This window comes from Salvelinus sp. IW2-2015, linkage group LG4p (assembly GCF_002910315.2).
Source record: "Salvelinus sp. IW2-2015 linkage group LG4p, ASM291031v2, whole genome shotgun sequence".
In the NCBI taxonomy this organism is placed as follows: Eukaryota; Metazoa; Chordata; class Actinopteri; order Salmoniformes; family Salmonidae; genus Salvelinus; species Salvelinus sp. IW2-2015.
The window spans coordinates 14,234,928-14,247,841 of NC_036841.1; the positions used below are offsets into that span (position 1 = coordinate 14,234,928).

Consider the following 12,914-nt stretch of genomic DNA (forward strand, 5'->3'; position numbering starts at 1 on the left):
GTGCGCACCCTCTCACTCACACACAACAGAGGTGAGAACAGGCTGGCCTTGCTCTCAAAATGAGGTAAAAGGAGCACTTCTTTTTGTATTTCAAAATAAGAATTTAATAAAGTGAGCTACTCGTCTAAAAACATGGTGGAACACCCCCCTGGACATGCCGCTAGTCTATCATAGGGTTGTACCGGACAGCACCAGCGGGCCCACTTCAAGCATTCAACATATGACATATCAAAGGCTACGACTAGGGTTGGACGGTATACTGATTTTCATACCGTTTCTGTACCATACTGGGGTATACGATATTACCAAAGCAATTTAGGCAACATGGATCTTAATCCAGGAGGGGATTGATTGTCTCCGCTGTAACCAAGAAGCTTGATCTAGCCACTTAACTAGCAAGTTAGCAAACTAAATGCATAGCTAGAGCCCTGAGCTGGATATAATTTATTTGGCACATCTTAGATAGTTAACTTATAGTTATAACCAGTGGTCTAGCATGCAGCCCCCGTGAGGGCATTTGAAATTATACTGTCGGTATGTCTAATACCTTGTTATAACCACATATCCCACTTTAGTACCCATTTTATTAATTTCAACCATACTGACTGTGCTGCACTGACTCTCCTCCCTCGTCTCCTCCTCCAGTTTGTATTCTGCCAGGTGTGCTGCGAGCCCTTCCATCTCTTCTGCTTGGGGGAGACTGAGCGCCCTCTGGAGGAGCAGTGGGAGAACTGGTGTTGCCGCAGCTGTCGCTTCTGCCACACCTGTGGCCTCCAGCACCAGAAGACTAAAGTAATGCCCTCCCTTTCGAACGATTTGAGTCTGAATAACAAAGGCTATTAGGGGTTTGAGAATACTTATTTGGTTTATCACTATCCCTGTTATGTCTTGCTCTATTCAATGTCTTCCACCAAGAGGTAGAGAAAGATTTACGTTTTAGGCCAGGGTAATTAGGTTGCTAACTTGCTTCTCTCCATCTCTTCCCCCCCCCCCCAAGCAGCAACTTCTGGAGTGTGAGAAGTGCCGAAACAGCTATCACCCCGAGTGCCTGGGACCCAACCATCCCACCAGGCCCACCAAGAAGAAACGGGTCTGGGTATGCATCACGCCATCCTTCCTCATCCAAGCAGTGAAATGTTTTTTGTTGTCAGTGTATATTTGGGCCAGCAGACCCAAAGGTTAAGGCTAGGCGTAGGGATCAAAATTGGTTTAGGGTTTAGGGTAAGGTTTAGACGGTGTATCTGCCCCCTGGAGACGTAACGTTTATTGTATATCGACTGCCTTTTTGTTACACCATTAATTCATTTGTCATGAATTGTCGCTCCTCTGTGCCCTTGTTGTGTCCAGATCTGCACCAAGTGTGTGCGCTGTAAGAGTTGTGGGGCCACAAAACCTGGGAAGGCCTGGGACGCCCAGTGGTCACATGACTTCTCCCTATGTCATGACTGTGCCAAACTCTTTGCTAAAGGTAAGTCATAAGCAGGACTATAAATGAACATTTTATTTATTTTTAAGTTAAGAGCACACACACGTTTCTTGTTGGCAAAGTCCAGGTAGCCCCTTCTGGTTTCAGTCAGTTTTGTTTTGTCCCTAATGAACACGACCCTGGCATAGGTCTCCTCAGTACTATGAAAATAATTAGGATTTGGGGGGAGAGTGTGTGTGTGTGTAGAAGCTTTCTATGACACAATGACTTGTGTTTTCCAGGTAACTTCTGCCCCCTTTGCGATAAGTGCTATGACGAAGACGACTACGACAGCAAGATGATGCAGTGTGGGAGGTGCGACCACTGGGTCCACTCCAAGTGTGAGAACCTCACAGGTTAGCGGGCGCTCTTGTTTCACAACTCTACTCTCGGGAAACAATGCCATCTTTCAGTCTGTCTGTTTCTCAACACCTCTCCTGTTATGAAGCGGTACAGATTTGAACTTGGCACCGTTCTTTCTTTTGGCTGCTGTATGTTCACTACTTAGGGGTAATCTATTTAAATGTGTTTTTCAATTTCAACTTCTTTTGATATACCCAAAAACACTTGTAAAATGCCTTTCCATAGTCATTTACTTCGCATGGACCTGTTAACACTTTTTGATACGGCGACTCGACCGATAACCAACCGCTAAATGAGTGTAAAAAGTCAACCTCCCTCTCTACTCCCTTGTCTCCCACTACTAGACGAGATGTACGAGTTGCTGTCCAAGCTGCCAGAGAGCGTGGCCTACACCTGCACCAACTGTACGAAGCGTCAGCCGGCCGAGTGGAGGACGGCCTTGGAGAAGGAGCTACAGGGCTTGGTGCGCCAGGTCCTCACCGCGCTGCTCAACTCCCGCACCTCCACACACCTGCTCCGCTACAGACAGGTGAGGAGAGGGGATATCTGTGAGAAGGGGATATTGTGTTGCATATTTAGGGCCAGGGGTTTTTCCTGACCAAGTTGGGAAAGACTTAAAGCTCTGGCTGTTGGGTAGAACCTGGTCAAGTTTTTCCTGCTCATGTGACAGGGTCAGGAAAAACTCTTGGCCCTGGAATGTCGGCTATAACTAGGGCCAAGAGTTTGTGCTGTTTGGTCACATGGAAAAACACCTGGCCCTACAGATTATACCTGTTTTGATGGTATGTCTGTGAAGTGTAAGGAGAGCAAATGAACAGATGTAATCCCCCCCCCCCCCCCCCCATCTCCATCTCTCGTCAGGCTGTGATGAAGCCGCCTGAGTTGAACCCTGAGACGGAGAGTTTACCCACCCGACGCTCCCCCGAGGGGCCAGACCCCCCGGTCCTGACCGAGGTCGCACCCCCCAATGACTCGCCCCTCGACCTGGAGTCGGTGGAGAAGAAGTTGGACGCGGGGCGCTACAAGTCTGTGGTGAGTCTAAAATCACGTCCCACTCGTGTAATCTCACAACCTCGCACCTTCGAAACACATTCAATCAACTTCCCGCTGCGAAAGCTTTCATATTTCCAAACTGTGTAGTCTCAGTCCATTTCAATTCTTTCATCCAGTCAGCATCCGCCCAGCATTGCGTGACAACACTAGCTATGTGTGTATGAATACACAGCCACATCATCCACAGACACCCGAGTAGGGGCATGAATGCTCAGCCCTGGGGAACTCTCTTCGCTCAGAGTTCAAACGCAGTTCACTCTCAGAGAGGGAGGGAGGGGGTAAGGTATGAGATAGAAGGCAGTGTGTCACTCAGTGTGGTGTGTTCTCCTTTGTTTCAGCTTGAGTTCAGTGACGACATAGTGAAGGTCATCCAGACGGCCATCAACTCAGACGGCGGGCAGCCGGAGAACAGGAAAGCCAATAGCATGGTCAAGTCCTTCTTTATCCGGGTGAGGAGAGCCTACAGGAATTAGCCTACGGAGAACTTGCTCAGCTTCAGTAGTAGTAGTAGTAGTGTTCACCCTGATTGACTCGGCTGGTAGACACAGGCTGCTTCCCAAACGGTAGGGTAATACGTTTGACCAGGAGCCATAGGGCTCGTCAAAAGTTGGGCACTATGTAGGGAGCAAGGTGCAATTTGGGATGCAGCTATAGCTGTTAGTCAGAGTCCTCAGTCAGTTTCAGCCCAACGGCAGGTGAGATGTAACCATTCTCCAGTTAATAGACACGGCTATGGATGCACTGACAATACACAAGATTTACATGATGGTTATAAACATATTTTGATGCTATACGTTTTCTTTTGTTGCCATTTGAGTGATTTTGTGGTATGGTAAGACAGTGGTGCTAAGCTCTTGACACATTTTATAAGTTCTATTCATTCTTCAACTATTGAACAAATGCCCAGGTCCCAGGCTGAACCTTTTAAAGGACCAATGCAGCTGTTTATCTCAATATCAAATCACTTCTGTGTTACAATAAAGTACCTTACTATGTTTTCAATTAAAATGGTCAACAATAGGTTATTAGCAAGAGCAATTTCTCAAGCATAAATTTTGCTATGACTGTCTGAGTGGGGAAGGGGAAACTGAAAAATGAGTTATTTGCAGAGAGGTTTGGAACTCTTTCTTATTGGTCTATTAACTAATTTACTGCATGGTGATGTCACTATGGAAGGCCAAAACTCCATCCCACCAAAACAGGCTGACATTTAAGGTGGTCTTTTCAAATAGCTCTTAACTAAAAGGACATTAGCTTAACTTTCACAGTATTATTCCAACGTCATAGTGTGGAAATGTATATAAAACACAGGAGAATCTGTTTTTTGTCTGCACTGGGCCTTTAACATCTATTTTCCCCCTGTCTCTGTTGCAGCAAATGGAGCGCGTGTTCCCTTGGTTCAAAGTCAAGGAGTCCCGATTCTGGGAAGCACACAAATTCTCCACCAAGTGAGTGTGAACAGCAACATATCACTGAGACTACACAAGACCAATAGATCGGTACACATGCTGCCTGTCGCATTGATTCATATCGAAATGACTAACTCAATTAATGGTTAACAGTAGAGTTGATGGCTTCTTTATTTGCCCATACCATAAGGTTTTAATCTCACTTAAGTGAACTTACCTTTTCAATGTACTCTCTGATACATAGGGGCCTACAAGGCACGGGAGCATCTGTGCAAACAAATGACACTGACTGACCTGAGGAGCCCAGTCCATCTATGTTCTGCTCTCCTCTTGCTTCCCAGTGCCTGGATATCATCTTTCCATAGCTCATGCATTGTGCATGCTCCCACTTCCATTGTGAGAAAGGGGCCACCCCGTGTCCCTTTTTGATATATGAGCTTTGAACACTCCTCTGCGGTCGCCCAACGTTTTTTGCCGCCATTTTAGTCCCTCTGTTCAACCGCCATTTGTTAATTAAAACATTTAAAGCGCATGTAGCGGCTATTTCTCAATGCCAGAAACGCATCTAGTAACTCGGAACATCCCAAGAAAACATTCCCAAATGGAAAACTCTTAAATACGTTATTTTTTTAAATAATACTGTAATATTGTTCTTTAACTTGTTTGGGCTGCAATCCCGACAAAGGTACACTTATGACAACATCCAGCTCAAGTGCAAGGCGTGAAATTAAAAATCTAGTTTGTTAAAATATTTAACTTTCACACATTAACAAGTCCAATACAGCATATGAAAGGTAGACATCTTGTGAATCAAGCCAACATGTCCGATTTTTAAAATGTTTTACAGGGAAGACAAAATATGTAAATCTATTAGCTAACCACGTCAGCAAAAGAGAGCACTTTTCTAACWCCATCAGTTTTTWMCTCCRTCACYAGCTATCACTAATTCGACCAAATAAAGATATATATAGCCACTAACCAAGAAACAACTTCATAAGATGACAGTCTGATAACATATTTATTGTATAGCATATGTTTTTTTTGAAAAATGTGCATATTTATGGTATAAATCATAAATTACATTTCAGCTACAATCAGAAATTGCACCGAAAGCAGCCATAACATTTACAGACACCAACGTCAAATAACTAATTACTCATCATAAAACATATCTGAGAAATACATACTGTGCAGCAATTGAAAGACAGGATTCTTGTGATTCCAGACAATATTTCCGATTTAATAAATGTTTTACAGCGAAAACAAAATGTAGCGCTATGTTAGCATAGCCACAATAGCCAGACACACTTAGGCGCCCGCGACCAGTTGACATGCACGACAGATATATGAAATAACATTATAAATTGGGTCTTACTTTGGCTGATCTTTCATCAGAATGTTGATCAGGGTGTCCTTTGTCCAGATGAGTCGTTGTTTGGAGTCAGGATGGCAACTTTCCCTTCTCACTTAGCATTGGCACTGGTCGACTGGCACGGATTTGTCCAACGTTAAAAAAGTCAGAGAACGGAACACGGCAAAACTCCCGAAAAAAATTCAAATAATCTGATTAAACTATATTGAAAAAACATACATTACGATGATATGGTCTCATTTATCAAATAAAAACCCAGCCGGAGATTGTTCCCGTCCAAAACAGCAGCAAAACAGAACACAATATCACTCCCAAGTCGCGCGCTTCAGACTTCCGGAAGTGGTCGGTCACGTCAAAGAAATAGCTCTTATTCAACCTCTGAACAAGATATTCACTAAATTTCTTCTCTCATACCCTCTTGACACCCAGAGCAAGGCGTACGGAGTGTACGTAGGGTATTACGTATAATGACCATGTATAGGCATAACGTTGAAGCGAGCATAGATTTCTGACATTCTACTTATTGGTCAGGGAAAGTGCTGCCAAATGACTTCTGTACCACTCAGAGAAAAAATTAGAACGGTTTTAGAAACTAGAGATTGTTTTCTATCCAATATTAATATTAATATGCATATTGTAAGAGCAAAAATTGATTAAGAGGCCGTTTGAAAATTGGCACATATTTTCCAGTTTTTCCAATACGCCCCCTGCAGCCATAACAGGTTTTAAGTTGGGTTTGAGGTTTTTTACAAATCAGCTTCAACTTCAGAAATATTCGCACAACGTACTGCGGTCAGCGTTACACAGTGAGGAAATAAAAATCCATGCTTACCCTTAATATACTCGTGGGTTAAAAGAAAGTTTTGCCTAGTAGTATGGGGTTAGCTAGCAATTGCATTTGTATTCAAGATGGCCAAGCTTTGTGTAGAAACACTTGCTATGCAAATGTGAGTATGGCCACGCAAACGAAACACTTCTTAAAAAGTGGGATACATTTGTAAGAAGTGAGGCGGGCTAATTGGGCATCTACTCGTCAATCTGCGAGGCACATTTCATCATTGAGAACCTCCCATGGCTTTCAACAATGGAAGGGGGGGCTTCAGCAAAACATTGCTCTTTCAAAGTGGATGCTGTCGCTACCAACAACGTGGTATATAAAGTCTTACAAACAGCCAGCAGAGACAAAGCATTGTTCACGGTTTCACCGGGTAAGTGAAAGAGCTAGTTTACAACCTCTATGCTAGCTGTAAAGCTACCGCATTTAGCTCGTCTGCCATCTAAATATCACTGATTAACACTAAAGTAACCAATTTAACACGTCTGCAGCTGTTGATAGCTAACTGCTGGTGCTGTCATAATATAGATAGTACAAGCCTATGGGAAACGAGTCGTTTTGGTCGCAGTGGAGGTCATTGTTTCTGTATTGAGTCCAGTAGCTGGGGCCTGAAACTGTCCGTGTGTGGATGGTGGGCTAAACCGAAATGCAATGCTTTGGCCATGTGAAAATTCACTTTCTGTTTTCATTTGCTGCTGGCCTGACTCAAATACGCTTTTCCACATGTAATTGATAAAATGTGATTTTATTCTTTGATTGTAATTATGTTTTTGTTGTGAATATTGTAGAAAGATCCTCACAGCTGTTTCCACACTAAAACATGAAGTACAACTTGTTGTGTGCACCAGCTTACCATGTACACTAGACTATAGTAGGCTCACCACGTGAGTCATCAAAATTACCATCTTGCGTTCAGACCTTTCTGGCGGTCTCGTGGTGTTTGTGGGGAGCATAAATTGTACAGTTTGTAAACTAACAAATAATTGTTAAATTAGAGTCCATCTTTATTAGTTAATAAACAGAACCTACTACATAAATATCTGATAGGCTCCATTATCTGCTACCTGGACTTTTCTGTGTTTTGCCTAATTAAAGTTGTTAACCCAATTAGTCAGTCGTTCAGAAGATGATAAACGGTGCGGTTTGGAAATGGGTTTACATTTTGGATCGTTTATGCTCTTGAATATTGACCGAATTCACTGCTTTGGGGTAGAGTTACTTTGGGTATAACGGGTTGTGTGTGTGACCTGTGCAATTATTGCAATCAATCTGTGTTAGACCCTGTTCAAATATTCTTACTGTGAAGTACTGTGTTCACTGCTCTAAATTGACATAATTGGTGAAGTCAATGTAGTAGGAAACCTGCTCTCACCAATCCAATGTTAACACTTCAAGGGTGGACGGCAGGAAGGATGAATTCAAACAGGGTCTGAGTCTATACTTGTCTTGCAGCAGTGGCCTCCTCCCCAATGCCGTGCTGCCCCCCTCCCTGGACCACAACTATGCCCAGTGGCAGGAGCGCGAGGAGATCGCCCGTGCCGAGCAGCCCCTCAGGAAGAAGATCATCCCGGCCCCTTGCTCCAAGACCCACTTAGAGCCAGACTCCCCCCCTCCGCCCAGACCTCTACTTCCTCCAACACTCCCTATGCTCCACGGTGAGTCTGCTCAACACAACTCAAGGGCAACGCCTCGGGACCATAGTAGTGCACTATTCCCTATATACTATATAGGTAATATGGTGCTATTTGGTATACACACCTACACTAAGTATGCAATTGATACTTTCTGATACCATTTCAGTTGCAGGAAATGACGCTGATGTGTTCGTGACATTCTTGTATCTCTCTCTCAGACCTGAGCCGTGAAGACAGTCCTGAGCTGCTCCCACCCCCTGGCGTCAGCGACAACCGCCAGTGTGTGCTGTGTCTCAAGTACGGAGATGATAACATCAACGTAAGTCAAAGTTGTACTACACAGTCGCTATTAGTTGTGGTACAGCTCTTGATCGTATTCCCTGTTACTGAAATATATCTTAGTGTTTTCTAAGTTCTTTGTGCGTCTGCGGTGTGTCTGGTTTCAGGAGGGCGGCAGGCTGCTGTACATCGGGCAGAACGAGTGGACCCACGTGAACTGTGCCCTGTGGTCAGCCGAGGTGTTTGAGGATGACGATGGCTCTCTGAAAAACGTCCACATGGCTGTGATCCGAGGGAAACAGTTGGTAAGACTTATGATCCTAAATACATATTCATACTAGATGTATATTCTTTCTTTTGTGTGTATATTCATTTAGTATGTGGAAACGCATTCAAATTAGTGGATTCGGCTATTTCAGCCACACCCGTTGCTGACAGGTGTATAAAATCGAGCACGCAGCCATGCAATCTCCATAGACAAACATTGGCAGTAGAATGGCCTTACTGAAGTGCTCAGTGACTTTCAACGTGGCACCGTCATAGGATGCCACTTTTCCAGCAAGTCAATTCGTCAAATTTCAGCCCTGCTAGAGCTGCCCCGGTCAACTGTAAGTGATAATGTCTAGGAGCAACAACGGCTCAGCCGTGAAGTGGTAGGCCATAACAAGCTCACAAAACGGGACTGCTGAAGCGCATAGTGTGTAAAAATCCTGTCAGTTGCAACACTCACTACTGAGTTCCAAACTGCCTCTGGAAGCAACGTCAGCACAATAACTGTTTGTCGGGAGCGTCATGAATGGGTTTCCATGGCAGAGCAGCCTCACACAAGCCTAAGATCACCATGCGCAATGCCAAGAGTCAGCTGGAGTGGTGTGAAGCTTGCCGCAATTGGACTCTGGAGCATTGGAAACGCGTTCTCTGGAGTAATGAGCCACGCTTCACTATCTGGCAGTCCGGCGGACAAATCTGGGTTTGACAGATGTCAGGAGAACACTACCTGCCCGAATGTATAGTGCCAACTGTAAAGTTTGGAGGAGGAATAAGGGCTTGGACCTGTTTTTCATGGTTTGGGCTATGCCCTTTAGTTTCAGTGAAGGGACATCTTAACGCTACAGCATACAATGACATTGTAGAAGGTTCTGTGCTTCCAACTTTGTGGCAACAGTTTGGGGAAAGCCCTTTACTGTTAAAGCATGACAATGCCCCTGTGCACAAAACAAGGTCTATACAGATATGGTTTGTCGAGTGTTGTCGACGAACTTGACTGGCCTGCACAAAGCCCTGACCCGAACTCCATCAAACACCTTTGGGATGAATTGGAACGCAGACTGCGAGCCAGGTCTAATCGCCCGACGTCACTAATGCTCTTGTGGCTGAATGGAAGCAAGTGCCCTCAGCAGCGTTCCAACATCTATTGGAAAGCCTTCTCAGAAGTGTGGGGGCTGTTAAAGCCGCAAAGAGGGGACCAACTCTATATTAATGCCCATGATTTTGGAATGAGATGTTCGAACAGGTATCTACATACTTTTGGTCATGTAGTGTATGTTTCCCTTGAAAATATGTTGGTATTGTACTTGTAAATTGGCACTTAATCATGATGTGTCTTCTATGCATGCCAGTTTCTTGGCTAAGAGTTGAGGAAAGACTGACTGCTTTACTTTTTTTTTTTTTTTAGAAGAAGAAGAAGAAACATTGTTTGAAATTGCATAGTCAACTTACTCATTGCACTGACACACACACTTACCCCACTAGACATGCCACCAGGGGTCTTTTCACAGTCCCCAGGTCCAGAACAAATTCAAGGAAACGTACCTTCTTATAGAGTGCATGTGAACAGTAAACCTGGTTTCACGGCACAACGCCTCTCCCCCATGTGACCCACTTGTTGTCTGTATGTACTGACTTCTATGTGGAACTGATAGATGTGCGCACACACACTACATGTTAATGATAATGATGTATATAAATTGTAAAGTATTTTGTCTTTTATGTCGGACCCCAGTAAGACTAGCTGTCGCTAATGGGGATCCTAATGCATCAAATTTAGTCTCCCGGGTGGCGCAGTGGTCTAGGGCACTGCATCGCAGTGCTAGCTGCGCCACCAGAGTCTCTGGGTTCGCGCCCAGGCTGGGCTGGGTTCGCGCCCAGGCTCTGTCGCAGCCGGCCGCAACCGGGAGATCCGTGGGGCGACGCACAATTGGCATAGCGTCGTCCGGGTTAGGGAGGGTTTGGCCGGTAGGGATATCCTTGTCTCAGTATGTAAAAATGTAATAAAATGTATGCACTCTACTGTAAGTCGCTCTGGATAAGAGCGTCTGCTAAATGACTAAAATGTAAATGTAAAATGTAAATTCTATTATGCATGCTCTCTTGCTAAAATTAGACAGTGATAGTATATTCATTGTTACTAAAATGACCTTGTCGCTGTTGTTTCTGTCTAATGGCAGTGTCCTGTGACGTTTGTTTTCCTCTCGGCAGCGCTGCGAGAACTGCCAGCGTCCCGGCGCCACAGTGGGCTGCTGCCTGACCTCCTGCACCAGAAACTACCACTTCATGTGTGCCCGGCAGCGCCACTGTGTCTTCCTGGAGGACAAGAAGGTCTACTGCCAGCGCCACCGGGACCTCATCAAAGGAGAGGTGAGATGCAAAGCAGAACTCCTTCCTTATCTTCTCCTGCCCACTTCCCTTACCCACCTGCAGCATCACACACAAACAAACATCTAGAACATAAGATGCGAAAACCCCATTCATTTTTATTATGTCAATGTGTTCTTTGTGTTTTTTTACTCTCTGGTTTACTGGTAAAAGGTAAAAACAACATGCATGCATTTAGCCCAGCCATTATCTATAGAAACCATATTCCTGCTTGGGTCACAGTGAGGAGAAGGGTGCACTTGTAGGTACTTTGTTTGAAATGCATGACTTCCTTGCCCAGGTGGTGTCTGAGTCTGGCTTCGAGGTCACACGGAGGATCCTGGTAGACCTGGAGGGGATCAGCTTGCGGCGGAAGTTCCTCACCGGCCTTCAGCCGGAGAACATCCACATGATGATAGGTGTGTATGATCAAATTTATTTGTCACATACACATGGTTAGCAGATGTTAATGCGAGTGTAGCGAAATGCTTGTGCTTCTAGTTCCGACAATGCAGTAATAACCAACAAGTAATCTAACCTAACAATTCCACAACTACTACCTTATACACACACAAGTGTAAAGGGATAAAGAATATGTACATAAAGATATATGAATGAGTGATGGTACAGAACGGCATAGGCAAGATGCAGTAGATGGTATAGAGTACAGTCTATACATATGAGATGAGTAATGTAGGGTATATAAACATAAAGTGGCATAGTTTAAAGTGGCTAGTGATACATGTATTACATAAAGATGGCAAGATGCAGTAGATGTATGTTCATATTACCCCTCACAGCCATGTATAGAGATCTCTATGGTCGAGTCCCAAACGCACCCTATTTCCTATTTAGGGCAATACCTTTGACCAGGGCTCTCAAAAGTAGTGTACTATATAGGGTGCCATTAGGGATGCGCACTATATATGGCTCTGCTTATTCTCTGTGTCGGCGACCACCCCCCAACCGTTATCTGATCATATTTGATCTATTCCAGAGCTAGTTAGCCCACCTGATTCAAATGGGCAACTCATCATCAAGTGAAACGACCAGGGGTCCCCGTGGAGTTTTGAGACACTAGCTGGCCCAACAAACATGTTTCTGAATAGCCTCCTTGGATTAAGGGTTTTAACTCTTCTTTTCTTCCATCGCAGGTTCCATGACAATCGATTGCCTTGGAATACTGACTGAGCTCTCGGATTGCAAGCGCAAACTCTTCCCCGTCGGCTACCAGTAAGTACACACAGTGCGCACGTCTTATGCGAAGGAGTCGATGCAACATGACTGAATTCATTGGTTTGTTTCTGTCACCACAGGTGTTCCAGGGTGTACTGGAGCACTCTAGATGCCCGGAAGCGATGTGTCTACACTTGCAGGATCCTGGTGTGTCGTCCCACCGTGGTGGAGCCGGACCTAAAGAGTGCTCTTCCAGAGGAGAACCGCACCATCTCCCACAGCCCTTTAACTCCCATCTCAGGTGTGAGCCAGAATGCAGAATCACTGCATTATTGATTATTCAAATTTACCCTGCACTGCATTTGGTCTAGTATGTAGCCGGTATGTAAACGCATTGATTACCTTTATTTGTCACGGGTACAGCAGGTATAAATAGTAAGCTCTTCCTCAACAATGCAGTATTCTGAAGAATTGTTTGCTTTCCACTTTTCATTGACAGAGAAAGTCCTGTCTCCAGTGCCCAAGCCGTTTGACTCCCTGAAGCCCTCCGACCGCCTGTCCCTGCTGCCCTCCAGCCCCAATCCTCCTAAAGTTTACAAACGGAACAGGCACCCCAGCTACCCCCCGTGCCAGCGATCCCCTGGCTCCAGACCACTTCCATCCCCAGGTATCTTCAAACTCTTTACCCCCATTT

At 44.9% G+C, this 12,914-nt stretch overlaps 1 protein-coding gene across 6 annotated transcripts in view; it reads left to right on the plus strand.

Moving 5' to 3' along the window:
• Positions 1–12,914, plus strand: part of LOC111960556 (histone-lysine N-methyltransferase 2A) — a 49,168-nt gene that overhangs the window by 22,972 nt on the left and 13,282 nt on the right. For 4 of the 6 annotated variants that reach the window (XR_002876861.2, XM_023982599.2, XM_070438232.1 and 1 more), the window contains exons 10-25: positions 646–792; positions 998–1,096; positions 1,348–1,468; positions 1,708–1,821; positions 2,173–2,357; positions 2,690–2,860; positions 3,220–3,330; positions 4,256–4,329; positions 7,950–8,152; positions 8,350–8,450; positions 8,578–8,715; positions 10,889–11,047; positions 11,346–11,463; positions 12,199–12,277; positions 12,361–12,521; positions 12,720–12,887. Coding sequence is in view for 5 of the 6 variants with exons in the window: in XM_023982599.2 (XP_023838367.1) it covers positions 646–792; positions 998–1,096; positions 1,348–1,468; positions 1,708–1,821; positions 2,173–2,357; positions 2,690–2,860; positions 3,220–3,330; positions 4,256–4,329; positions 7,950–8,152; positions 8,350–8,450; positions 8,578–8,715; positions 10,889–11,047; positions 11,346–11,463; positions 12,199–12,277; positions 12,361–12,521; positions 12,720–12,887 (2,149 nt within the window). In the remaining variant the exon portion in view is untranslated. The remainder of the gene's footprint in view (positions 1–645; positions 793–997; positions 1,097–1,347; positions 1,469–1,707; positions 1,822–2,172; positions 2,358–2,689; positions 2,861–3,219; positions 3,331–4,255; positions 4,330–7,949; positions 8,153–8,349; positions 8,451–8,577; positions 8,716–10,888; positions 11,048–11,345; positions 11,464–12,198; positions 12,278–12,360; positions 12,522–12,719; positions 12,888–12,914) is intronic. The other 2 variants (XM_023982601.2, XM_070438235.1) reach the window with 1 other exon arrangement.